This window comes from Dryobates pubescens, chromosome 34 (assembly GCF_014839835.1).
Source record: "Dryobates pubescens isolate bDryPub1 chromosome 34, bDryPub1.pri, whole genome shotgun sequence".
Lineage (NCBI taxonomy): Eukaryota > Metazoa > Chordata > Aves > Piciformes > Picidae > Dryobates > Dryobates pubescens.
In genome coordinates, this window is record NC_071645.1 from 1,083,573 (window position 1) to 1,109,838 (window position 26,266).

The 26,266-nt window shown below is 59.8% G+C and overlaps 1 protein-coding gene across 2 annotated transcripts in view; it reads right to left on the minus strand.

The window, feature by feature from the left end:
- DSCAML1 (DS cell adhesion molecule like 1) overlaps positions 1-22,871 on the minus strand; it is a 117,511-nt gene extending 94,640 nt beyond the window's left edge. Inside the window, exons 1-3 of one of the 2 annotated variants that reach the window (XM_054176087.1) lie at positions 22,683-22,871; positions 12,211-12,528; positions 8,116-8,262 (exon numbers count right to left, since the gene is read on the minus strand). In XM_054176087.1, coding sequence (XP_054032062.1) covers positions 8,116-8,262; positions 12,211-12,528; positions 22,683-22,725 — 508 coding nt within the window. In that variant the 5' untranslated portion in view covers positions 22,726-22,871. The remainder of the gene's footprint in view (positions 1-8,115; positions 8,263-12,210; positions 12,529-22,682) is intronic. The other variant, XM_054176086.1, reaches the window with a different exon arrangement.
- Positions 22,872-26,266: the final 3,395 nt, after the last annotated feature.

The following is a 26,266-nucleotide window of genomic DNA, read 5'->3' on the forward strand; positions in this document are numbered from 1 at the left end:
CAGCCCCTGTGCCCAGCATGCACACAGAGTGGGCACGACAGCGCCAGCCTGAGCTGCTCCAGTGCCCACAGGGACTCCCAGCCCAGAGGATGTCACCTGCCCTGCAGCAGGGAGGTCTTGGAGAGGCACAAAACCTTACAGTTCAGCAAATGCCTTGTGAGCAGGGGACAAGACCACCACAGCCCTTCTAATTCAGCAGGAGCTGTGTCCCCTGAGCTCGGTGATGCTGGCAGCAAGGAGCAGCAGACACGTGGAGCAGGAGACCTCATTATGCAGCTCAGCTCCAGCACGAGCTGGGCCTGTAACCTTCTCCAAGGGCTGAGTCTCAGCAGAGAAACCTCTGGGTGATGTGAGCCCCAGGGTCTCCAGGCTGCCCCAGGCAAGCCCAGCTGGCTCAGGAGGTCAGGAACATTTGTCAGCACAGGAGGGCAATCAGCCCTTCTGAACCCCTCCTGCATGGGTCACTCCCCTTCCCTGCACGCTGCCAACGCTCCAGAGGATTCTCCTCTTGTTCCTAACTTCTGTCCAGTGTCTTACAAACCCACAGTCTGCAGTTCCTGAGCCCCCAGCAGCTCAGGCAGGTACGGGGCCAGCTGTGCAATACAGGAAACAAGCCTCTTGCTAGGTCTGCATTAGGCACCAGGCAGATACTTACAGCCCACCTGCCTCTGCTCCCATCCATCCCTCCCTCCCTCCCTCCCTCCCTCTGTGTGCTGTTTTGACCCTCCCCTGGGTCACAGCTGTTCCTCAAGGTGGCTGAAGTCCTGCACTTGCAGGTACACAGAGATGGCAGCTCCAAGAGGAGCTTCTCTTCTGTACCCCATGCCTTGGTGTGCCCTACTTGGCTTCATGCTCTACCATCTCACAGAGCTTGGACCAGGGGCAAGGACACCACACAGGCCTGGGATGCCAAGTGATGGATCAACAGCAACTCTTCTTTCCCCAAACCCCTCCACAGTCTTCCTCCTCTATCCCACAGAGGACACAGCCAAAGGTGCCCCAGATGGAGCATCCCCTCCTGCAGAAGCTGCAGCAGGAGAGCAGAGCAGCAAACCACACTGGGTCAGGACGCCTCAAGCTCACCTTCAGGCAGTCCCTCATGGCCAGCAGCCCTGGAGCCTGCAAAGGAGACACCTTGCACCAGGAGAAAGGAGCAAGGGCTGCACCCAGGGCAGGAGCTGCTGGAAACCTACAGCTGCAGACCCTCCATCCCACCTGCTTGGTTCACAGCTTCACAGACTGCATCAGGTTGGAAGGGACCCTGAAAGGGCATCTTGTCCAACCCCCCTGCAGCCAGCAGGCACATCTCCAACTAGAGCAGGCTGCCCAGGGCCACATCAGGTCTGCTCTTGGATGGGACCTCAACCACATCCCTGGGCAACCTACGCCAGGATCCCACCTCTCTCTTCCTGCTTGTGCAGGGCTCCCAGCATCCAAGCACCCAAGAGCTGCCCCTGAGCATCTCCCCAGCCACAGGAAGGCCACCACGGTGCCCTGTGTGCCCAGGCCAGCTGGCCCTGCCCTACAGAGCCCCAGCAGCGACCGGGCACTGGCACCACGCTGCTCACCAGCAGCATCTTCCTTGCTGGCCGCGGTCCCTGGCTGGCTGTGTGTGTGCATGCGTGTGTGAGATTGTCTCCATCGTGACTCTGCATTATCAGGGCTGTAATGAGTCCTTGTTAAAGTGGATTTGATGGAATAATTATATTCCAAAAAAACCTGCAGGAAAAAGCTCTCTCTCTCTCTCTCTCTCCTCTCCCCTCTTAAAGGGCAGGATCATCAAAACGTTCTCGCCACATTATTTGCAGTCACACCTTCTGCTGCATCTGCTCCCTTTAAAAAATCTCTAACTCCAATCTGATCTGAATATATAAATCTGAATTATCACAGCAAAAGGAGATGTGCTCACACCTTTTTTTATCTGTTGCCATGGCGATTAGATAAAATTCACGCCAAGTCTCTGGGGAAGGATGAAATGATTTCAGACAGAATCTCACCCCACTTGGTGAGAATAACGCCTGGAGCTACTTCCCTCTGTAACAGGTCTGGGCACATGTCACAGCCAGAGAGGGTGGCAAGGGGTGGTGGTGGGGGGGGAGAAGCCAGGACCCCTCTAGAGATCTCGGGACCGACGGAGGAGAAGGTTTTGCGGCACCCGCAGAGAGCGCGGGGTCGGACAGCGCTGCCTCGCATCACATCAGGCTGCTGCCTGCTGCGCCGCAGCCCGGCCCCGGCGCAGCCACACGCGCGGCGGAAAGGACAGGTCCCTGCCACCTTCTGCCCGGTGGGCGCAGCTCTCCCGCTGGAGCTGCCCGTCCACATCGCTCTGCACAGGAGGCAGAGGCAGCCTCGGGCGCCCTCCTCTCCCCCAGCGCGCCGGGAAGGTCAGGGGCAGCCAGCAGCCTGGCGTCCTGCCGCGGGTGGCACTGGGGACACGGCACAGGGTACCTCACGCCCGGCCACGCTCTGAACCGTGGGCTGCCTGCTGCCAGGCACCTCGCTCCGAACCAGCCAGCACCACTCTGCATTCAGGCAGCACCGAACCAAAAGGCTAAGGGCTGCTCAAGCTCCTCTGCAACTTCTGTCCCCAAGCCCCCTCGGCGTGTGACAAACACACAAACCAGAGCTGCCTTCTGCCTCACCGTGTTTACTCCTCCCAGCTTTCAGCTTTCCTCCTGCAGTAACAGGGGACTGATGTCCCCCAGAAGCAGCCTGCTGACACCAGGACAATGCTGAATTATCCAGGTCCTGGCTCTTCTGCCCCTTCTGCCCTCCCTCCCAGCACGCAGCACCCCCAGGTCACACAGCTTCACAGAGGGCATTGGGTTGGGAGGGAGCCCCCAAGGGCACCGTGCCCAGCCCCTCTGCAGGCAGCAGGGACACCTCCAGCTAGAGCAGGCTGCCCTGGCTGGGTGCTAGCCTCACACTGCTCCCCAGGCTCACCACAGCTGGAGGGGGATGGTGCTGGAATTTGTGCTCCTCAAGCCTCTCAGATTCCACAGGAAAACGCAGCAGGAGGAGGCAGGGGCTGGGAGGAGAGCCCTGGATGGCCACACTTGACCACAGGAAGGCTGCTGCAGGTTCATTTCCCACCTCTCCAAGCAGCTGCTGAGAGGAGTTTCACAATCCTGTGAGCGGCCTTGGGCACCACAGGGGCTGGGACAGGAAGGTCAAACTCAGCTCATAGCTGAGCCACCACAAACAGGTGAGGTTGGACATTTCCTGAATGCCTTAAAGCTTCAGGAACATCCACAGAAACCACCTCCAGCTCCCCAGAACTCCTTTTGGGGTCAGTTCCACCCCTTTGGCAAGCTCTCTGTTTTGCTCCCCAGAGAAAGGACCATCCCTGGAGGTGTTCAAGAGCTGCATGGCCATGGCACTTGGGGACGTGGTTTAGTGGCCATGGTGGTGTCAGGGTGCTGGTTGGGCTGGCTGATCTCAGGCCAGAGGAGTGCTCCTGGGCTGGCCAGAGCAGCAGATTCTCTGGCTCCATGGCAAGCCAAGCAGTGCTCCCCTGACCCCCAACAAACCACTTCACAGCAGGAATTTCTCCCTCTTTCCCAACAGCTGAGGCAGAGGGGTCTGAAAACAGAGAACCAGCCAGGTTGGAAGAGACCTCCAAGACCACCAAGTCCAACTGATCACCCAGCTCTAACTGATCACCCAGACCATGGCACCAAGTGCCTCCTCTAGTCCTACCTTGCACACCTCCAGGGACCTCAGCCCCACAGCATCCTAGATGATCTTTCAAGGTCCCTTCCAGCCCCTAACATTCTGTGATGCCCTGGGCAGCCCATCCCAATCCTGCTCAGCAGCAGAGCTCTCCTCCTGCTGCCATTCCTCCCCCCACTCAGAGAGATCAAACAGCAGCAGCAGAGTTTGCAATCACAACCTGGCTGCCAAGTGTGCTCCGCACAGCCCCTGCCGGTGCCAGCGCCGCCCGCGCCGGTCCGGCGAGCCGGGCTGCACGTTTGCAACCAGCCTCGGGAACCAGGAGCAAGATTGCTTCTGCTGAGAGCTACCAGCAAAGGGGAAAAAAAAAAGGAAAAAGGGAAAAAACAACAACAAGCAAATGGGTTTTTGAGAAGCCTGTAATTTCTGCACAACCCTTGACTCTGCTAAACACACATCTTCAGGCTCCCGGCACGGCGAGGCGCAGAGCCCAGCCGCACTAACGATGATTTATGGGCAGGGCAGCCTCCCATCAAGGATTTACCTCTGATTCCAGGGTAAGTTACCATCTTGCCAAGTTAACCAAATGATACAGCTCCCCACCCAAAGCCCCTCCTGCAGCCTGGCCGTGCGGAGACGGAGAGCAGGCAGAGCGCTCCCTGAGCTGGCTTCCAGAACTTTGAGTGCTGGCAGCTGCACCTGGTGGGGAGGTTGGAGGAGGTGATCTCTAAGGGCCCTTCCAGCCTGAGCCATTCTGGGATTTTATGATCTTTGAGGGGCTGGAGGGTGCCCAGAGAAGGGCAGCAAAGCTGGGGAGAGGTCTGGAGGACAGGGCTGGGGAGGAGCAGCTGAGGGAGCTGGGGGTGTCGAGTGTGAAGAGGAGGCTGAGGGAGACCTCAGTGCTCTCTGCAGCTCCCTGAGAGTAGGCTGCAGCCAGGTGGGGGTTGGGCTCTGCTCTCTAGTCTCTGGTGATAGAAGGAGAGGAAATGGCCTGAAATTGTGCCAGGGGAGGCTTAGGTTGGCGCTGAGGAAAAATTTCTTTGCTGCCAGAGTGGTCAGGCACTGGCACAGGCTGCCCAGGGAGGTGGTGGAGTCCCCATCGCAGGAGGGGTCCAAGAAACGTGTGGCCATGGCACCTGGGGCCAAGGTAGTGCTGGGTTAAAGGTTGGACTCAATGATCCCAGAGGTCTTTTCCAACCCAAACAATTCCTATCATCTCCTTGAGCAGCCCCACCATGTGCCTCTACAAAGACACCCTGGCCAGGGGCTCTGATGGAAAGAAGCAAGAGGAGTGCTCCTGGGCTGGCAGGAGCAGCAGCAACCCCAGACACATCTCAGAGCTCTCTAACCCCAACAGTGCCCACCAAGAACACAGCAAAACCTCACCAAAGGGCTGCCCAGGCCATGCATGGAGCTTCTGAGAGGCCCAAAGCTCCCTCCCCCAAAACCTGAGCTACAAAATAGTCCACTTTATGGAGGAGAAAGCAGGGAGGCCATGGAGAGCAGGGAGGCCATGGAGAGCAGGGGTTTCCTGGGAGAAGAGTCACTTCAGAAGAGTTTACTGCCATGGAGAGGTGTGGATGGAGGCTTTTCCTGCTCCTGCAGATCAGGACTGCTCATCACAGCTGCACCAGGACTTGCTGGGAAGATTCCCCAGCTTCTAGGGGAAGCACTGGGAGGGAGTTTCAGGAAAAGCAGCGAGTTTGGCACACTGGGGTTAGGAAAGAGCAATGTGGTATGCAGCCAGCCCTGCTTCTGAAGGAGCTGTGGCACCTCCACAGCGCTCCTCCCCACCAGGAGGGTGGCCAGGCAGCTGTGTGTGCACATCTGGGTGATCACCACCCCAGCAGCACATCTCCTTGGCCGGAGGGACCACACTTCAGCCCGCTCAGCCCTCACGCTGCTTGCTGTGAGCAGCAGGGACCTCCCCTTCCTCCCCTGCCCGGCTCAGCGCTGGGACAGGAGCAACAGTTCAGCAGGGGCTGAGAAATGACCACGGGTTTGGTACCAGCAGAGGCACTCTGGGCTCTGACAGCAGCAGCAAGGCACACACAGGGAAAAAGAAGCCTCAGGCAGATCCTCTGTTTGCAATCCAACGGCAGAGGATGTTTGCTTGTGTTGACTCTGCACTGTAACACAATTTATATGTTCTGTCTTTAGGGTAATTATTGCTTTAGAATGTTAAAATCGTTCCACCCTAATTAAATCATCATATTAAAATGAGAAAAAAAAAAAGAAAGAATAATCCAGTGCCACAGCAAAGTGCAGAACTCTGCTGGGGGAGAGCAGCCCAGGGCCCAGGCCGCTCGGTGCCAGCCGGCCCTGCTCCTCACAGGGCCATGGGCACCACTCTGCCCCCGGCTCACCACCCTGAGTGTCCACCACAGCCCTGTGAGCACTGCAGGACCTTTGGAACAGGGCCCCCTGGACCACCCAGAGCTTTCCCCCCTGCTAAGAATGGGACATTCCCATAGCATTCCCAGACCCCCCAGAAGCTCCTTACACAAGCTTGTGGCCGGGGAGGTGGTGGAGTCACTGTCCCTGGAGGTGTGTGTGGAATGTGTGGGACTGGCATGGGCAAATGTGGACATTCTTCAGCAAGAGAAGTGGGAAGGGACCCTGAAGATCAGCTGGATCCAACCACACTGCCAGGGGGCTGCCCTGTCTGGGCAAAAGGCTGCTGTGGGCATGGGCTGGCTGCTGCTCAGGGAGAGCTCCTGGCTCTGAACACCAAGCCAAGGCTGACCACGTCCTCCAGGTGAAGAGTTCCACGTTGGATCTCATCCCAAGCCTGTCAGGAAGGGGTCAGTGCTGGGGAGGAGAAGCTCTGCACACTCAGATCCTGACCACGGGCAGGCAGCTGGCTCCTGGCCCTGGTGCTGCCAACCGTGACAGGCTCTGTGCCAGCCAGGGCATGGCCTTGGTCAGGAGAGGTGGTTGTGCTCCCTGGGCAGTCACTCAGCCAGGTGCCCTGCTGTGCAGGGGGCTGCATGCAGACCCTGCTGATGCCTCACAGCCCCAGAGCTCAGCTTCCCCTTGCCCACCTCCCAGCACATGGGCAGTGCTGAGTCAGCAGATGAGCTGAGCTCAGGAGGAGCAGGCTGCCAGCAAGAGCCAGCAGAGCCTCAGGGCCCCCTGCCACCCCCCTCCAGGTGAGGCACTCTGCTCCTCCAGCTCCTCCAGAACAACACACCCCTGCAGGAGGGACTACAGCAAATCCCCTCTCACGCTCCCTCAGTGCTGCCCCAGAAGTGCCAGGCTTGTGCCCTGCTCCTGGTGGCATCTGCACCCTTGAGTCTGCTCCCCCAACACCTGGTACCGCCTGCCCTCCAGCCCCTGCTCCCCAGGGTGCTGCTAGTGCAGCAGTGCCAAGGCCTGGAGGAGCCTGGGGACTTGCTGACCTGCAAGCAGATGCCAGGCTGGGAGCAGTCACTCGGGGCAAAATCCTCTAACTCTCTCTGGATCCCCCTGGGGCTGTGGCTATTGATCACTTTACTACTAGCTTACACAGGCTGTGCCAGGCAGCCAGAGCTGCCATCAATACAGGCTCTGAGGAGGGAGCCCAAAGGTCATCCTGGTACACAGGGACACAGCGCTGGCCCCACGCTGTGCCCAGCACCTGCCCACAGGCACATGGGACATGGGGGGCAGGCAGCTGGCAGGCACTGGCACAGGGAAGAGGGGCATGGTGCTGTTTTGACTGAGTTCCTTTGCCCATGGCTGAAGCACTTGTGCAGACCTCCAGAAGCTGGAATGGTTCTGGGGCATCACCCCCACAGCAGAGTCACAGAGTGCCAGGGTGGAAGGGACCCCAGGGATCATCTGCTCCAACCTGTCCAGGTGACAGCAGAGCTGCACTGAGCTGGCTCAGGACCCTGCCAAGCTGAGTCTTCAACCTGACCAATGCAGAGGACTCCACTGCTGCCCCTGGGAGATGATTCCAGTGCCCAGCTGTGCTCATGGGGGAACATTTTCCCCTGGAGCCCAAAGGGAACCTCCCTAGCAGTTCCTTGTCCCCATCACCCCCTGTCTTCTCCATGGCACTCCTGGTCAGGAGGGTGTCTCCATCCTCCTGGCAGCCTCCCTTTATGCCCTGGCACTTGGCCATACCAGCACCAGTACCAAGCAGCTCCAAGTGGGACATGCACAGCCCGGGCAGGCTTTGCTCCTGCTGCCAGGCACACCGAGAAGCCAGGCTGGGGCACATCTGCCACCATACCACACACCCCTGAGCCCAGAGGCACCCAAAGGACCAACCACAGCGCCAAGGAGAGCCTGAACACGACAGATCTGCTCACACCACCAGAGGCTCATCACCAGAAGCCCTTCTTGGGCAGCACCGGGGCGGACGATAAGCCGAGAAGAGCCCTCCCAGGGCGGCGAGTTCCACACCGAGAGCCAAAGCAGGCCAGGCTTTGCCAAGAGAAGGGAGGCTGCTCTTACCTGGGATGATAGAGACGGTGTCCTTCTCCCAGGAGACAACACTAACATATTCCTGCACTGAAGAGGGGATGAGGCACTTGAAAACAGCCACGTTTCCACGCATCGACCTTTGGTCCTCCACCCGAACGGTGTACGGCTCCCTGAAAACTGTGGAGGAGAGAGCAGATGGTTGGGAGCCTGACAGTGCTGCAGGGAAACACACTGCCTTTTGCTTCAGTCCCACGGCTCCCAAACAAACCAACCCACCCAGCAGCACGCTGCTGCCACCCAAAACACTCGGGCAGGAAGCAGCTTTCCCCTGGGATCGCGGGCTTGGGCTGGGCGGGCGGCGGGGGAGGGTCCGCCCCGGCTCCTGCCACGGCGCTCAGCATCGCCGGGGCTTGCCACCGGGGCTTGCCACCGGGGCAGGCTGCTGGCTTGGGAGTCATCGAAGCTGCTCAGGCAAAGGCTGGCAGTAGCCAGGTTTCAGGACAGGGACACCAGAGCTGCAATGCTCAACCTCACACCTTGGAGAGAATCATCCCCCTGCTGCAAATGCAGCTGGGAGGGACAGCCTGTGATAGAGCCTGGCAGCCCCCCAGACCCCCCAGAGGGATCGTTGGGGAAGCAGAGGACAATTTTCCAAGCAACAGCACAGTGAGAGCCATGAGCTGTCCCCATCATGTGCCCGATTCCTCAGGGAGATGCACATCCCTTTGACAGCTCCATGCTGCTCCCTGGACCGGTGACAAGGACTCCCCAGGGCCACAAGGCTCCAGCAGCACTCACTAGATGAGGCAGAGCCACCCCAGCCTCTTCAGAGAGACAAAATGATGCCACCGTGGCCAGTGGCACAGGCAGACACCACCAACTCCTGGAGGCTGAGCCTAACCCTCAGGGAGTGCAGGTCCCTCCTTACTGTGACAACTGTGCCCTGCAGGACCAGGACAGGTCCTTCCTTCATCACCTAGCAAGACCCTTCTGCCAGAGCAGGAGAAGCTCAACAACCCTCCTGAGGCAGAGCTCCTCAGCAGCCCCCAAAGGAAGGCACCCAGTGGTCACCCATCCTGCAAACGTGCCAGCAGGAGAGGGTGACATTGCTCCCAGCTCGAACCCCAGGGCTCCACACACCGACTCTGCACCCAAGCAGACCAGCAGTGAGCAGAAGATGTGAAGTGCAGGCTGCAGAGAGCTGGAGAAGCCTCCCACGGGGAGGGACCCCCGAGACAAAGCAGATTAGGCAGCAAAAGCCTCCTTAATCACACGGAGCAGGAGGTTTATTCACAGGCTTTAAAGGCCAGTGGGGACCAGGAGGAGCACTCAGCCCAGCCTCCTGCAGGCTGACCACGGCTGCCCCAGCAGCTCTGACCCCGGCCTCTGGCTGCCACAGGGAGTAATTGCCACCAGGGTGACCTACGGCCACAGCTTACAACTTTCCCTTGGCTGCAGAGATGGCAGAACCTCATCAGCAGGGAAGGGACCCTCCAAGGGCATCCTGCAGGCAGCAGGGACAGCTCCAGCCAGAGCAGGCTGCACAGGGACACAGCCAGGCTGAGCCTGAATGGCTGCAGGGATGGAGCCTCAGCCCCCTCCCTGGGCAGCCTGTGCCAGTGTCTCCCCAGCCTCCCTGTGCAGAGCTTCCTCCTGGTGTCCAACCTAACTCTGCCCTGCTCCAGTCTCAAACCCTTGTCCACTGCTCCCTGTGCTCACCAACAGCTCCTTCAAAGCTTCCAGAGGTTTGCTCCATCCCTCCCCTTTCCAGCTGCATTTATTTGCTTCACAGAGCTCTCTTTGCCTTCCCTTGGTGCTTTGCCATAGAGAGCACTGGAATGCAACTGGGACACAGCTGACCAGGAGGGAACAGAAGCAGGGGAATGTTTCACAACCTCTTCCAAATGCCACAAAGCTGAAGCAGCTCAAGCTGCCACAGCTGGAACCATCCCCTGGTGGCCCTCAGGGTGCCCCACGTGTGGGCCAGCACCACGCACCCATGGCTGCTGCTAGCTGCACCAGCAAAGGGCTCTTAGCTGAGTCCCACCAGCAGCAGGGATTCATTGAATGGGTTGGGTTGGCAGAGACCTTAAAGATCATCCAGATCCAACCCCCCTGCCACCAGCCCAAGTTGCTCAAGGCCTCATCCAGCCTGGCCTTGAACACCTCCAGGGAGGAGGCAGCCACAGCCTCCCTGGGCAGCCTGTGCCAGTGCCTCCTCACTGGGAAGAATTTGTTCCTCATCTCCAGTCTCAGTCTGCCCTCCTCAAGCTTCAATCCATTCCCTCTCATCCCATCACTATGGATCCATCCAGCCCAGCCTGGACAAGGGCAGGGCAAAGGCTGCTGCCCTGGGGAAGCCCAGCCTGCGGTGCCTGGGCACCAGCGTTCCTGCAGCCCATCTGCTGCCACCCTGCATGCCAGGCTGTGGCTTCTGGGTAACCTGGGTGTGCTGGTAAATAATTGACCCCCGGGGAGGGGGTTAATACTCATTTGCCCTGCAGTACAAGGCATTAAACCACAACCCCCTGTAGTCACTTCTGTCATGTTCCCTCTGCTAGCCTCACTTTTAATAGGTTACATAATGAAGCCGTTCCTGGGCTTTGGCCCTCCTCAGCCTGGTCAATGATTTACTATAATGGCTTTGGCACTTGGCTCTTTGCCACAGGCCTCCTCTTCTTTTGGGTGTTTTGGTTTATTTTAGCTTACTAAGCCTTGGCAGGCTGAGGCTGGATGGGAAGGGACAGGCTTGAAGAAAGCACGAGTGGGACACGAACCCAGAAGTGGTCCTGCTCCTCCTGCAGCTAAGAGAAGCTCCCACCTGTGGCTGGGGGTCAGGGGGGGATGGAGCAAAACCAGGAGTGGGTAGATTGAGATTGGAAGTCAGGAAGCTCTTCCCCAGGAGGGTGGTGAGAGCCTGGCACAGGCTGCCCAGGGAGGTGGTGGAAGCCTCAGCCCTGGAGGTGCTCAAAGCCAGGCTGGAGGTGGCTGTGAGCAACCTGCTGTGGTGTGAGGTGTCCCTGCCCATGGCAGGGGGTTGGAGCTGGCTGAGCCTTGAGGTCCCCTCCAATCCTAACAATTCTATGATTCTATAACTGGGGGTTGGGCTTGAAGATCTCCAGAGGTGTTTTCCAACCCCTAACATCCTGTGTAACAGCAGCTCAAAGGAGAGGACCACTCCTGCTGCCAGGCTGCAGCCTCACCACAGCCTCCAGGCACTCACTGGAGACCCTCATGCTGCACATCACTTCCCTGCTGGCCACCCCAGGCCTCTCCTAGGCAGCAAGCAGCCTGAGGCAGAGCTGTCTTAGCTGGGGCAGGATGCTGCTTGGCAAAGATGTATTGGCAGCCCTGCTTACCCAGCACACCTATGAGGAGAGGCTGAGGGAGCTGGGGTTGCTTAGCCTGGAGAAGAGGAGGCTCAGGGGAGACCACCTTGCTGTCTACAACTACCTGAAGGGAGGTTGTAGCCAGGTGGGGGTTGGTCTCTTCTCCCAGGCAACCACCAACAGTCTCAAGCTGCACCAGGGGAGGTTCAGGCTGGATGTGAGGAAGAAAATCTTCCCAGCAAGAGAGATTGGCCATGGGAACGTGCTGTCCAGGGAGGTGGTGGAGTCACCATCCCTGGAGGTGTTTAGGAAGAGACTGGATGAGGCCCTTGGTGCTATGGTTGAGTTGATCAGATGGTGCTGGGTGAGAGGTTGGACTCAATGAGCTCAAAGGTCTCTTCCAACCTGGTTGATTCTATTCTATTCCCCTGCCCTCCTCCTGCTCTCCACCCACACAGCACCCACTAATGCCCTCCAACAGCAGCCCTGCTTCTGTGCTGTGCTCCTGGGTGGGCAGCAACAGCGCCCATTGGCAGTGCCTTGTGCCAGGGCTGCCAGAGCAGCCCAAGGTGCAGGCAGAGCAGCACCTTAGCCCCGGCAAGGCAGTGGGCACTGGGTCCTGGCAGAGATGCCAGCAGCCTGCTCCCCTTCCAAACAGCCCAAATCCACCACCCCAACCCCAGCAGGCTGCCAGGGGGAGCCAGAGCCGCGCTGCGTGCGCAGAGGAGCGGAGCAGGGCAGAGCAGGGGCAGCGGCGGGTGCCAGCCCCACGCCCGGGGGGCAGGGGGGCTCCTACCTGCTTTGACGCGGATGTTGGGGCTCCTGATCTTGCCAGCCGAGTTCTCAGCTGTGCAGAAGTAGTCGTTGTCGTGGATGAAGCTGTTGAAGGCTGATGGCGAGAAGGGGTAGAGCTGCAAAGTCCCATTGGCATGGACGTGCCTGATGTGGGGCACATCGTAGATGTCGTCGCCCGTGGCCAGGTACCACCGGAGGACGGCGCTGGGTGACCCCGCGGCCGGGCAGGGGATCACCACCCCCACTGTGCTGGAGAAGGTCACCTGCTGGATGGAGTCGTTCACAAAGTAGAGGCTGGTTCCAACATCTTCAGCATGTGCTGCAGGGGAGAGAGCAGAGCCGCCGGGGCGGGAGGGTCACCACGGGCATCGCCCGGCCCCCGCGGGCACAGCCGGCGCCCTGGCACCCCTTGTCCCCGGCCTCCCCCCCCAGCAGGGGAGCACCAGCTGGAAGCGCAAAGCCACCTTCACAGGCTGGTGCTCCTGCTGGCAGCACGGATCAGGGATCACAGACACCCAGCCAGGACAGTCAGGGGCTGTGGGAAAGGTACCCAGGGCAGCCCTCAAGGCTTCCCCAGCTGGCACCAGGTCTGACCGTGCCTCAGCACCCACAGGCCTGAGCACACCCAACAACCACCCGAGCACCACAAAGCAGCACCAGTTCCCCTGCAAAGCCTCATGACCCCCAGGCTGGAGCCACAGCCAGCACCCCAGTACCCCATCAGATCCCCAGGGCAGCTCCAGCTGCCCATCAGGGATCAGGGCAGAACCCTTCCCATGACAAAGCTGCAGCAGCCCTTGGAGAGGGGCAGGAGAGCTGGGTTCAGTGCTGCTCCCCACTCCCAGAGTCAGCAGGAGAGGAACCTGGTCCCACCTCACCCAGAGCCCAAGCTGCAGCCTGGTGCCAGGCATTCCTGCACAGCCCAAAGACCAAGAGGTGCCATGTTCAAAGGCATGGTCCAAGGCAGAGCTTGCAGCAGCCCAGATGCCCAGGAGCAGCTCCACAGGGCACTTCCCTGCTTCAAAACAGGGGACAGGACCTTTTCATCCAACTTGTACATCCATAGAGATCATCCAGTGCCACAGGGACACCTCCCACCAGCCCAGGCTGCTCAAGGCCTCATCCAGCCTGGCCTTGAACACCTCCAGGGAAGGGACATCCACAACCTCCCTGGGCAACCTCTTCCAGTGTCTCCTCACCCTTGCTCTGAAGAATTTCTTCCTCATCTCCAGTCTCAATCTCCAATCCATTCCCTCTCATCCTGTCACTCCCAGCCCTTGTCACAAGTCCCTCCCCAGCTCTCCTGTAGCCCACTTCAGGTACTGGAAGGATGCTCCAAGGACTCCCTGGAGCCTTCTCTTCTCCAGGCTGAACAGCCCCAACTCTCCCAGCCTGTCCCCATAGAGGACAGGAACTCCTCCAGTCCCTCCTTCCCAACCGAAGCAAGATGGGCTATAAATAAGGAGGAGGAGCCCCCAGCCACTGGGATCTGGTTGCTTTTTTTAGCCTCACTCTTGGCAGGCTGGTGCAGGGCCGGGATGGGGACGCAGCCCTGGGCGGTGTATTAATAGCTGGGGCTGAGCGCAGGGCTGCCGGCGCCGCCCAGCCAATGAGCAGATCAAAACCAGCCACGGGGGACCCTCCCTGACCTCGATTTCTTCACTTGGGGAGGAGGGGACAGGAGCAGGGAGAAGGAAAGCCTCCCCTCCAAGGGTGGCCTCGTGGCTGCTTGCCCAAGGAGAGGCTGGGTGAGCATCACTGGCACCTCAGCATGAAGCATCCTCCAGCAACCTGGTGAGGCTGGGCACCTGGCTTGGTGCTGTGCCACCAGCCCAAGAGTCACAGATTGCATCAGGTTGGAAGGAAAGCTCAAAGGGCATTTTGTCCAAACCCCCTGCAGTCAGCAGGGACACCTCCAATTAGAGCAGGCTGCACAGGGCCACATGAAGTTTGACCCTGAATGGCTCCAGGGATGGAGCCTCAACCACAGCCCTGGGCAGCCTGTGCCAGTGTCTCACCACCTCTTGTGCAGAGCTTCCTCCTGATGCCCAACCTAACTGTGCCCTGCTCCAGTTCCAAACCATTGCTCCTCATCCTGTCACCCCAAGCCCTTCTGAACACTCCCTCCCCAGCCTGCCTGTAGCTCCCCTTCAGATGTTGAAACGCAGCTCTAAGGTCTCCCTGGAGCCTTCTCCTCTCCAGGCTGCACAGCCCCAACTCTCCCAGCCTGTCCCCACAGGAGATGTGCTCCAGCCCTCTGAAGGGAAACCCCAAAGCTCCTCACCCTGTCCCAGAGGAAAGCCACCTCCAACCTCCTCCCACCTGGACACTCAACCTCAAGCTCTCTTCTCAGCACCCATGAAATCAGAGGTGAGAGCATTTGTTTGCTGTTCTCTGTGGACTCTGCACCGAATCATCACCTCAAATGCCAAAGTTTCCTCCTCTGCCTCCTCTGGGCTCCACTGTCCCACACCAGGGGCACTGCACAGCCAGAGCTGCCCAGCGAAGCTCTCCACATCCCGGATTAGCTGCCTGGCAAGGTCTGGTGCTGCCACCACACCAGACAACAGATTTATAGGTCAAGGAAAGCACCTCCAGATCTCCCCATGCACCAGCTCCCCACGTCCACGCACAGGTAGGAGCAGACAAAGCCATTCCTCCTGCCCTCCCTCGCTGACGAGCAGCAGGACGAGGACCGGAGCAGCGAAGGCTCCAGCCGGGCTGCGCGGAGCTGCTGCGGGGCCACGCTCGGCCCTCTGGATGTCATTTTGTGACATCTCCAGGCTGGTTTGTCGTCATGAATCAGCACTTCCCTTCATCAGAGCAGCACGGTGCTGCTCCCCAACAGATGAAAGAGGCAGAGGCACGTTTGCAGGCGGAGGAGGCAAACAAAGCCCTCGCCAGCAGCAGCCAAGCTATTTGTGGCAACGCCTGTCGAGAGCAGCAGAAGATGGCTGGAGCTGGGGCAGGCACGTGTGAGGAGCACAGCAAAAGCCACCCTTCCTCACCCACCAGCCTGGCACCAGGAGGGCTCAGCTCTGCTCAGCACCCCAATGACCACCCAGATCTGCTCAGCTCAGCACCTCCGCCCCAGGTCCAGACCACAGCTTCGATTCACCCAAAGGGAAACACTCACAGGTTGCAATGGGTGAGAAGGGAGCCTCAAAGGGCAGCTTGTCCAGCACCTCTGCAGGCAGCAGGGACACCTCCAGAGCAGGCTGCCCATGGCCACATGAAGTCTGTTCTTGAATGTCTTTGTCCAACCTCCCACAGGCAGCAGGGACAGCTCCAGACAGGGCAGGCTGCCCAGGGACACATCCAGGCTGATCCTGAATGGCTCCAGGGACGGAGCCTCAACCACAGCCCTGGGCAGCCTGTGCCAGTGTCTCCCCAGCCTCATGGTGCAGAACTCCCTCCTGATGCTCTCTAGGACTTGAAAAAGCAGCATCTTTGAGGTGCAAGAGGAGAATCACCTGCAAACAGGTCCCTAGGAGGTCCTGTCCCAGGTTCCCATCAAACAGGAAGAGGCAGCTGGAGAGACAGAGTCCCAAGGGGTGCTGGGGACAAGGTGCTGCTGGGGACAAGGTGCTGCTGGGGACATCCCCATTGGAATCCAGAAGAAAATTTGTCACCTTGAGCACAGTTGGACACTGGAATCATCTCCCACAGGAAGCAGTGCCCTGCATTGGTCAGACTGAAGACTCTGCTCCCAGGGTGCTGAGCCAGCTCACTGCAACTCTGCTGTCACCTCGAAAGGTTGGAGCAGAGGATCCCTGGGGTCCCTTCCGCCCTGGGATGCTGAGGCCTGAAGGCTACGACAAAGACCAGAGAGCATCCGCAAACCAAGAGGGCAACACCTTCCCCCCAGACAGCAGCCAGGAAGGCTGGGAGGTGGATGGGTGAGGGGCTGGGGTTTGAAGAGTGGAAAACAATCCCTCCTGAAGGGAGACACTCAGCTCTCCCTCCCAGCTCTTTTTTCAGGTCAAAGGGAGAACAGGCTTTTGCAGAGGAAAATGGAGGTTATGGGATTGGCAATAGTTATGTGACAGACGCAGAGAGTTAAATCCAGATAATCTCCTTTACCATTTAGCATTGAGCACCAATCCCTAATTCCATGTTTCATAAAACTGTCTGCAAATCACCCAGGAGAGATTAAACATTTCAGAAATAGTGGCTGCAATATATTTTTAAACCAGAAAGCACCGCTCGCATCTGGTCAGCTCTGCTGACCCTAACCTAAATACCCAGGGCATTAATTCACAGCAACCTGCACAGAGGAGCCAAAATGGAACAGTTTCTGCTGGGGGGGGGGGGGGGGGGGGGGGGGGGGGGGGGGCAGGGAGGGAGGGTTTGCAGAGCAGGAGTGGAGGAACCCAGCCCGGGAGAGCAGCTGGGAGCCGCACAAAGCCCTGCGCGGGGCCGGCCGCAGCCTGGGCTGGCTCCGAGAGGCAGGAGCTGGAAGTTATCAGAGTGCAATCTTCCCAAATTGTGCTAAATTACAACCTGCAGCTGCTGAAATATTAATCTCTCTCTCTGAGCTGGGAGAAGCAAGTCATTTTGCTATCATCATCCCCTCGGAATATTTGCCAGCCTGGATGGCTGGGCTCCCCAAACTCAGGTACCCGCAGCAGCGGCGCAGCGGCCTCGCCTCTAACCCCCCAGACTGTCCCCAGGCCACCTGCTTCTGGAAGAGGCAGCCAAGAGAAGCTCGAGGAGGGCAGACTGAGACTGCAGATGAGGAAGAAATTCTTGAGAGTGAGGCTGGGGAGACACTGGCACAGGCTGCCCAGGGAGGCTGTGGATGCTCCCTCCCTGGAGGTGTTCAGGGCCAGGCTGGATGAGGCCCTGAGCAGCCTGGGCTGCTGGGAGGTGTCTCTGCCTTGCTAAATGACCTTTAAGGTTCCTTCCAACCCAAACCACTCTATGAGTCTATGAGATGTAGGCACAAGTCCTGTGTGAGCAGTAGCAGGGGCTGAACCTCAGCCTCTGTACCCCAGAAGTGCCATCAGAGAATCACAGAGTGTTAGAGGGTGGAAAGGACCTGCAGAGATCATCAAGTCCAAGCCCCCTGCCAAAAGCAGGATCACCCAGGGAGATCACCTCCCCAAGGCACTGCCCAGTGACATGATCCCTCCTCTCCTCCAAACTTCATGGGGAACATCCCACCCTTTGCTGTGAGGTGGATTTAGGGCTGCTCTCAGACAATGACAAGCTCAGTGCCAGTGCAATCAGAGCCTTTTCTCCCGAGCTACGAAGCTTTTTCTGCCCATGATGCTCAGACATCATCAGGACTCCCCACCAGTCCCATGCCCACCCCAGCCCAGATAGTTCCTCCAAGCTGAGCAAGGTCCTTTGCATATTAGACTGTGTGGAACTCCAGCAGAGATAGGGAAAGGCTACAGGAGTTGTGTTTCAAGGGTGCTCAGGCTCTCCTCTAGCACGGGGATCCAGCCTGGGCTGATTCCTCAAGGGGTGGCAGAGGTCCATGACTGCCCACCTGCCACCCAGCAGAGGGACTGCAGGAGCCACCAGGGCTTTTCCAGCCAGCAGCTGGAGGGGCTGCAGGGCTGCTGTGCAGAGCAGCAGGGCTAATCACTACCTCTCACTCCTTTGTTATCCTCATTAAGGGGGTTTGACACCTGCCCTGCTCAAGGGGAAAGTGACCTGAGGCTTGGCACGCATGGCAGGGTGGGAATTACAGGCAGGTGGCAAGTCCTCATCTTTCCCCTCCTCTGCCTGAAGACACAGCAGCGATGCCATCACATCCTGCCTGCCCACTGGAGCAGTCCTCTGCCTTCCCTGCTACCAGCTTCCTGCAAGCCCTCAGCCCTCATCCTCAGGACACTTTTAATGTCCTTTCTCCTAATGAAGGGAGCAGCCTTGGAGCTGACAGAGCCAGAAGTGGCATCCCCCAGCACCTCAGAAGGGGTGGGGAGAGGAGTGGTTAAGTTGAGGTGAGAAGCATGAGGCTGGCACCCTCTCAGGAGGGGCACACATCCTGCCAGGAGCGTGGTGCAGCCATGCAGGATGCCATCCCTCCAGCCCAAAGGGTTAAAGCCATGATTCCAGCCCAGAGGCTTCCCCCACATCGTGGCCAGGCTCAAGGGGTGTGGAAATTGTGCCATGAAACAACAAGGAGGGCCTGTGGCATTCAGCTGGTGCCCAGCACAGCGATGGTCAACACCACAGCACCTTCCCTGCCCTGGCATCCAGGTTCAGCCACCACAGGAGTGCCAGTCCTGTGGCACAGCCCCTGTGGCCTGAGCACCGTGGCCCTTCCTGCCTGGCAGCCAGCACCACCGAAGGGCACTGCTCAAACAGGCTTGGAGCTGCCTGCTCCTTAATGCATCTGCATGGAAATTAGGGCCTGAGCCACCTCCAGCGATTACGCCAGCACCCAGGCTGAGGCTGTAACCCTTGCCTGGCACAAGGAGAGCTCTCCCCGATGATGTGCCCGGCCCCTGCACCTCCCACATCAGCTTGCTGAGGTACCAGCCTCACCACCCCATCCACACGAGGGGCTGGCCTGGAGCTGAACATCCCCCAGCTCTGCACCAGCTCCCAAACTCCCCAGCTTGCCCAAGCCTTTCCCAGGGGCCCTCTGCTCTGGGGGTGAGGAATGATGCCAGGCACCACAGGCAATGGCCTCTGCCTCCCTTTCCACAGTCCACTTCCACACCTCAGCCATGCTGGACACAAAACCTGAGGAGCTGCAGACAGGTCCCAAGGGAACATCTGGTGACGCTACCAAGCCAGGGTGACAACACAATCCCCCTCTGAGGCCAAGGCCAAGGCAAGCAGGTACAAGGGGATCCACACACACCTGCTGCCAGGCTTTCTCTGGAGCCACTGCTCCGTGCCATCTGTGCCACAGGAGGATTTGCCCCAGCAGGGTTGAGAAACGAGGGGAGCCCATCAATGGAGAGAGCTCCAAAACCTCACCTGCACCTCCTCATCTTCCCCCTCCGGTTGTGCTCAGTCCCCTCTCTGAGAGAGAGGCCAGCAGAGCCCTTTCCAAGAGGCAGCAGCAGCTGGGGCAGGGAAATGGCTTTCCTAAATACTTGGTAGAAGGGCTGCTGGCAAATGATGGCGGCAGCAGGCAGACCGCCCCTGCTGGGCTCGCTTGCTCCAGGATCCAGGCGCAGGGAATGGGGGACTCGCAGCATGAGGGTTATGTAAAGCCACTCCAGGAGCAGGAACACTGCTCCCAGACCCAGCGCTGCCCAAGCCTCCCAGGCAAGCCTCGCAGCGACCGCGGCGACGGAGCATCTTCCTCCTGCGTGCCCCCCTAGCAAGCCAGGCTCTGCGTGGCGGGGTGCAAGATGGCCTCACGTTCTCCATGGCACAGCTCAGAGCCCGTGTGCTGCCATGGCAGAATTCCTGCCACAAAGAGAAGCTTCCAGCCTTATCCCTGCGCTCGGCTCGCCAGCGGCTCCAGAGGAGGACGGAGCACTGCCCACCCCTCCAGACCAGGGCTACAGGGGTAGGGTGCAGAGCGTCGCAGTACAAAGGTGCCCTCTGCCATGGCTGCCCAAGACGAAGCCCCCGGCCGCTGAGCGGCCCCCAGCTCTGGGAAGGGCTGTGCCACGGCACGTCCCTGGCACCCACGCCGGGCACTGCCTGCTCCTCCGCACGACCGACCCACCCAGAAACCTTGGGGTTGCCTCTCTCTCCATTTCCTCACCCGAGGGCAGGAGGAGCTGTGGGACTTGGGGCAAGTGACCACTGCGGCTCCTGGCGCCAGGCACTGCTGGGCTACCCGGCGAGGCTGAGCAAAGCCTGGGCACGGCGAGGAGCGGGCAGCACTGCAGGCTTCTCTGCCGCGCATTTAATGAGGCTTCCATGTTTCATTTCAGAGACAAACGAGCGCTGTGCCACGCTGGGGGGCCGAGATGGGGCCGAGCCGAGGAGGCGCAGGCTGCGGAGCTGACTGCACCCAGCGCCGAGCAGCACGCAGCCGGAATGCCAGCGCAGGGCGGGCGGCACGGGGAGCCAGCGAGATCGCGCAGGGAGATGCTGTCCCCCCAGCTCCAAACCTCTCCCTTTCCACCACCCTGCTCTTCCTCACACCGCTCACTTCCCCTCTTCCTCTGCCAGGCCATCTTTCTGCTCAATTCCCTTTTCCTTTTGCTACCTCTTTTTTCGGTTGCTGTTGATTTTCCCAGTGCAGGGGCGGGGGGGGGGAAGAGAGAAACGAGCAGCTCCAACCCACCCAGGGCATCGCTAAACTTCAGCGGTCTCCCCTGGATCAAGTGTTTATTTGCTTTCAGTTTCTACTTGAGCTCTTGTTCTACAGCAGGAACACGTTAAAAGGATGTGCTTCGGTGCCCAGAAATATTAAGTATCTGAAAGGTTTATCATGCATTAAGCAATTCATTATATTTCTTCTTCTTCTATTTTTTCTCTCCCCCCCCCCCCCTTTATCCTATTATTATAATGAAACTTCCATTGTGCTGCTGTCCTCTCTTTGGAACCGTTTCGCTTTAACGCTTTCCATCACCAGCACTGCTCAGCACTGAAGATTACATTTTTGTTCCTTAAAAACAATAAAAAAAATAGAGAAGATGGGGGGGGGGGGGCGAAAAGGAGAAAATGAGGCCACGAGGAGTTGTGCTAATGGAGGCTTTTAATTTGCTCTTCTCCAAAGAGAGAGCTCTGTGGGGAAGAGATCTTTCTTTTTCCTTCTTACCGAGAAGCTAAGGGCTGAAACCCTGCAGAAGCCACAAAGCCAGGGCAGCTCTTGGTTATTTTGGTTATTTGGTAAGGACGGAGAGGGAAGGGGGGGGGGGGAGGGGGGGGTTTTAGAAATTGCAGCAGCCTCGACGGTTGTTGGGTTTGGGTTTAGTTCCCCCCCACCCCCCCTTCCTTCCCCCCTTCTTCCAGCACAGCAAAAAAATGCAAATGTAAGCAAAGCAGAGGCTGGCACGTTCGGCTCCGCAGCTCCCCAGCACAATAGCGATTTGGGGGGAAAAGCTCCCGAACGCAGCTCTCGCTCTCTCTCTCTCTGCTCCCGCTGGAATCCAGCTGCTATCCCACAATTCCTGATCGATGGAATAATTGATCACCCCCACAGAAGCGGGCAGGGTGCCCTAGTAAACCTCCGTAAATATGGTTTCATATATATATATATTATTTTCTTGCAGCGGATTAGCGCCGAGTGGTTAAAGCAAGGGGCAGCAAGAGGGGGTCTCGGGCGAGGAGGCAGCTCGGGCCCCCTCTCCTCTCTTCCACTTGTCTCCTTCTCCCCTAAACGTCCCCCTTGCTGTTCCCAAATGTCACCACCGCTAATTAGGGCAGATGTCATTTCGCATCCTCCGAGCGGAGGGTTTCCAAGAGGTGGGAGCTTCCCCTTGCCACATCTGCAGGTCAGGTCATGTGCAAGGTGGCAAGGAGGTGGCGATTCGGCACAGGAATGTCACTTAAAATTCCTGCAGATGGGGAAGGGGGCAGATCCTTTATGTAACCCCGGCTGGCCGCGGGGCCAGGCGCCGCGATTGAACCGCCCGGGCTAGGAGCAGCTCCTTCCCTTCCTTTTTAACTGCATCTAGAGACTCGCTGCAGAGTACCACCTCTATGGATGTGGGCAGCCTTCCCTTCATCTCCAACTTCAAATTCAGCTCTAAATCTTTATGTGTGCATCTCCTCCACGCTCGTTTCACGATTCCTCATCCCTCCCCTTTCCCCCCCGCCGCCATCCGATTCATGCCGAGCCGCCGGGTTGCACCGGGTGCAGCATTCCAAGAGGGAAGGATGCGATTTCCAAAGCATCGCTACATCTCCTCTGCCTTACGGGATCAGGCTAACGCTCCAAGTTCTCCCGGGAAGCGGGGACGCGGAGCCGCGGGGAGCTCCGGTTCCCAGCGCCGGCCCGGCGATGCCGCGCACGTCGATTCCGCCTTCCAGCTCCCTGCAGCCACCCGCGGACCCCCGAGAAGCGGTTCTGGGATCGCTCCGGGACGCGGCCCCGCTCCGCGCTACCTGCACCGCGCTCTGTGCTCCTCTCCGCCCGCGGCGGGCGCACCGAGAGCCCCGCCGAGACGGTTCGTCCCGTGGGAGAGCACCGAGAAACGCCGAGTCCCGAGGTCGGTCCCCCGGAGGGGCTGCACAGAGAGCACCGGGGAGCTCCGGGGACTGCGCACCGAGAGCTTCGGAGCCCCGAGACGGGTGCGTCCCGTGGGGGAGAGCTGAGAGCCGCCTCCGGCTCCCCCGGAAAGGCTGCGCCGAGAGCTCCGGGGACCCGGGATGGGCTGCACCGAGAGCTCCGGGACCGATTTCCCCGGAGAGGCTGCACCGGAAGCCTCGGGGAGCTTCGGGGACCCCGCGGACGGCGCACCGAGAGCCGCGGAGCTCCGAGTCCGGTTAGTCCCGAGAGCCGAGACCTGCTTAGCCCCAGCCGTTTCCGGGGCCAGCCCGACGCCACCCAGCCGGTGCCCGGCGACCCCCTTCGTCCATCCCCGCTCCGTGCCCACCTACCTTTCCGCAAAGAGTACAGCAGGAGAAAAGTTACCAGCCACATGCCATAAAGAGCAGCCGTGGCCCCGGGCTGCGGCGCAATTGCGGGCGGTGCGGTGCCCCGGCGTGCCGCGCTCCTGCCGCCGCGCTGCCAGCCCGCCGGAGGTGCCCACAGCCCCGCTCGCCGCCGCCGCCGCCGCTCCTCCTCCTCCTCCGGCCCTCGCCCGGCGACTGGCGGCGGGAGATGGGCCGGGCTCCCGCACACTCCCCGCCCCGCGCCCCGCTTCCCGGCCCCCCGCCGAGGGCAGCGCCCCGCTCCCCCTTCTTCCTCTTCCTCCTCCTCCTCCCACTGTGCGAGCATGGGGGAGGGGGGACAGCGCCGAGCTGCACACCCCGCACCCGGGTAGCACCCGTGGACAGCTGCCAGGGGGAGGTTACCGTGCTGGCCACACTCCACGGAGACCCCCAGCTCGCTGCTGCACCCCTGCCAAGCTGGAGGCTCCCCCCAGCCCCTGGCAAACCTGCAGCTCAGCCCCAGGGTACTCCACACCCTAGCCCTGAGGCTGGGCCGCCCAGGACCTGCTGGTCCCAGCACCCTTCTTCAGGCATCCTGGACACATTCTAGCAGCCTGAGGACAGGAATTGGGTTTTCATGACACGAGCAGCACCGTCCTGCTCCAATGAACTCTGCTGGGCCTAATCCTGCACTACACGTTCATCCTCTAACCAGCAAACAGCAAATAAACACTGGGGGGTACTGCTCCACTTTAGAGGGTATTTAGCCAAGGCTTAATTCAAGGGCAGGATCTTGCCCCCCAAGACCTAGTCACACCAAAGGCAACTTGGACCACCAGAGCCATCCAGAAGGTCTTTTCCTGAAGTGGTTAGAGCAGGTTTGCCTTTGCTCTCCAAGAGAGCCTTTCCAGTTTTCTATTTCCCAGCAAATTGGGATTGAAGCACTCAGGTCTCAAGCAAAACAGCAAGCATAAAAACCAACCAAACAAAACCCCCAAACCACGTTATTAAAATAAACCCAACAGATCTGGTTGAAAACCCCAGGAAGAAAAGAGAAAGAGAGGACAAAAGGCAGCAGCCCAGCAGCTCCTTGCCCCTCCTGAACCCACAGCAGCTCATTGCAATTCCTCACGCCTGGAAGTCCCAGGGAAGAGTCAGAGCTCTCACCCACACCACCGAGGTGGTCCTGGCACAGCGTGGGCGAGCGGTTCCCATGCCACACGGCTGAGGAGCACGGAGAAGCTGTACACCCCCTGCCCCGGGCCACCCTCATTGTGGTGCCAAGCAGGACGAGGCCAGCTGTCCCCTGACCTGTGCACATGCACCCACCCAGACCTCAACACCTAAAGCAGAGGAGGGAGCACACGCTGTGCCCGTGCTGTGTGGGTCCAACACACCACAGCCTTCCTCCTCCTCCTCCTCCCCCTCCCTGAGGATGTGCTTTCCCCTTCCTCGCTGCTGCCAAGCTCCATAGCTGTCACCACCCCCTACTCAGCCCGTTCCTGGGCCACCTCAGTAGCTCTGTCACCGTGTGTGGGTGTCCCCAGCACACAGCCCTCCCACGCCTGCATGTGCTGCTCCCTGGCCCCCTGCCACTCGCTCGTACCCCTGCCCGTGCCATCCGCATCCCCATGAGGCAGCAGCTGATGCAGAGCCGGTGCCCACGCACCCCTCCAGGAACCGAGGTGCATTTCAGCTGCTGCCAACAGCCCCATACAGATGTTAGCTGGCACTTGGCAAGGAAATTGGTATTCATGCCCACACCCGAGGCAACAAGCAAATCCCAGGCTCTGGGGAGCCCCAGCCACATGCCAGGCATCTGCCCCCTTCTCTCGCTGGCAGCTGCAGCAGGATGGCAGCATGGGCCAGGCTGCTAACAGGAATCTTCCAGCCACAAATCTGCTACAGCACTCTGCTCTCCATCAAGCAATGTGTTGGATCCGGGTGCAGTTTCCAGCCTCCTACACTCGGGAGTGAATGAAACAGGGGTGCGTGGGCTGGCAGGGCACTCGCTTGGCATGGCACCCACAGGGCCTCGCAGATCTCCATGTGAGGAACATGTGCAGGGGGAGCAGATGCTACTCGTCAGCTCATTTTTAGCTTCCCCCGGCTGCTCAGCATCCCCAGCGCCTTTCCTCAGCGTCCCTAGCTCACAGAATCAGCCTCTGCCGTCAGCGCCAACCTCCCCCTGCCCAAAGCTCCTTCCTCCAGGGCAGGACATCTGCTGGCAAGCTGGGAAGCAGCACAAGGAGCGACAACCACTGACGGCTCGCAGGGTGGACGAGCAGCCCCGTGTCACACCCGGGGAGCCGCAGCCGGTCCGAGAGCCGCCTGCACCGTTCCTTGCAGCCCTGTTTGCTCCTCCGCTGATTGCTCAGCCCAGGCCATTTGTCAGCCTCCCGTGCCCAGACACACACGCGCAGGCCTGGCAGCGGTGGGCAGGCAGCCAGGCACTCCCCGGAGCTGGCTGCTGCCAGCCCACACCTGGGCCTCAGCTCCTGCCCAGCAGCCACCATTTGGGCTCCCCGCAGCTCCCGCATTTGAATAGGGGGCAGGAAGCCTTCGGGCACAGCCTTTGCATGCCCTGAGAGCTGGCATCCTGCTCACACTCACCCCTTCAGCAGGCTGGGGTGCCCGGTGCCCACAGACCCTCTTAGCCAGCCACATGCTTTTCCCCAAGGACATTTCTTCCACTAATATGGAAAACCCACTCCCCATACCCACATGCAGAGGGGTGTCTGGGGAAAGCAGCCAGAAGGAGGGTCCTGAGAGCCCCCTCCCCAGCTGCTGGGGCCAGCCACAGCCCAAAGATTTGCCCTGGGCTGGGGAAAGGATCCTGCAGAGGAGCACAGAGACCATTCCTCCCTGCAGTACCCCTCGGCCAGGGCACACTTCACCTCCCTCCTGCCCCCAGCCTGCTGGCCTCAGCTGCCCTCCCAGACAAATCCCAAGAGGAAGCAGCCAGGAAAACCCCAGGGTTCCTTACCTGGCACCAGCCGGGCAGCCACAAAGCACTTCCCACGCAGCAACAGCTTAGCCTCACGGCGCCCCTCTAGCCGGCAGGGCCAGCCCACTGTGACCTTCCACTGGGACAAGCTTTGTCCTGCACTACCAACCCGGTCCCGCCAGTCAGGCCCACAGAAAACCCTCTGATGAGGGAATAGGCTTCAGCTGTGCCGCTAGCGTGGGCAGGGGTGGGGGAAGGACCCTGACCAGCAACACCTGAGCCCCCAGCCCCCAGCACAGCCTTGCACTCGCCTGTCCCTGACCCCCCTGTACAGCCCGGGCAAGGGGCAGCCTCCTCATCCCCCAAGGATGGCTCTGTGCTGGTGCTGAGCTGGGACAGATCCTACCTACCTCAGCTGTGGGCAGGGCGCAAGCCCTTTCCGTGCCTCAGTTTCCCCAGCGGGCACCGAGCCGCTGCCGTGTGGGGCGGCTAAATAACTGCCCAGGAGTCAGCGAGGTGCTCGGACTTGGGTAACGCGGGCTGGCAGACTCCCGAAAAGCAGAGGGTGGCTCCCTGAGCCTCTGGGACGTTGCACTGCAGCCCAGGGGCTGCGGGAGCGAGCGGGATCCGTGCCCGCAACCGT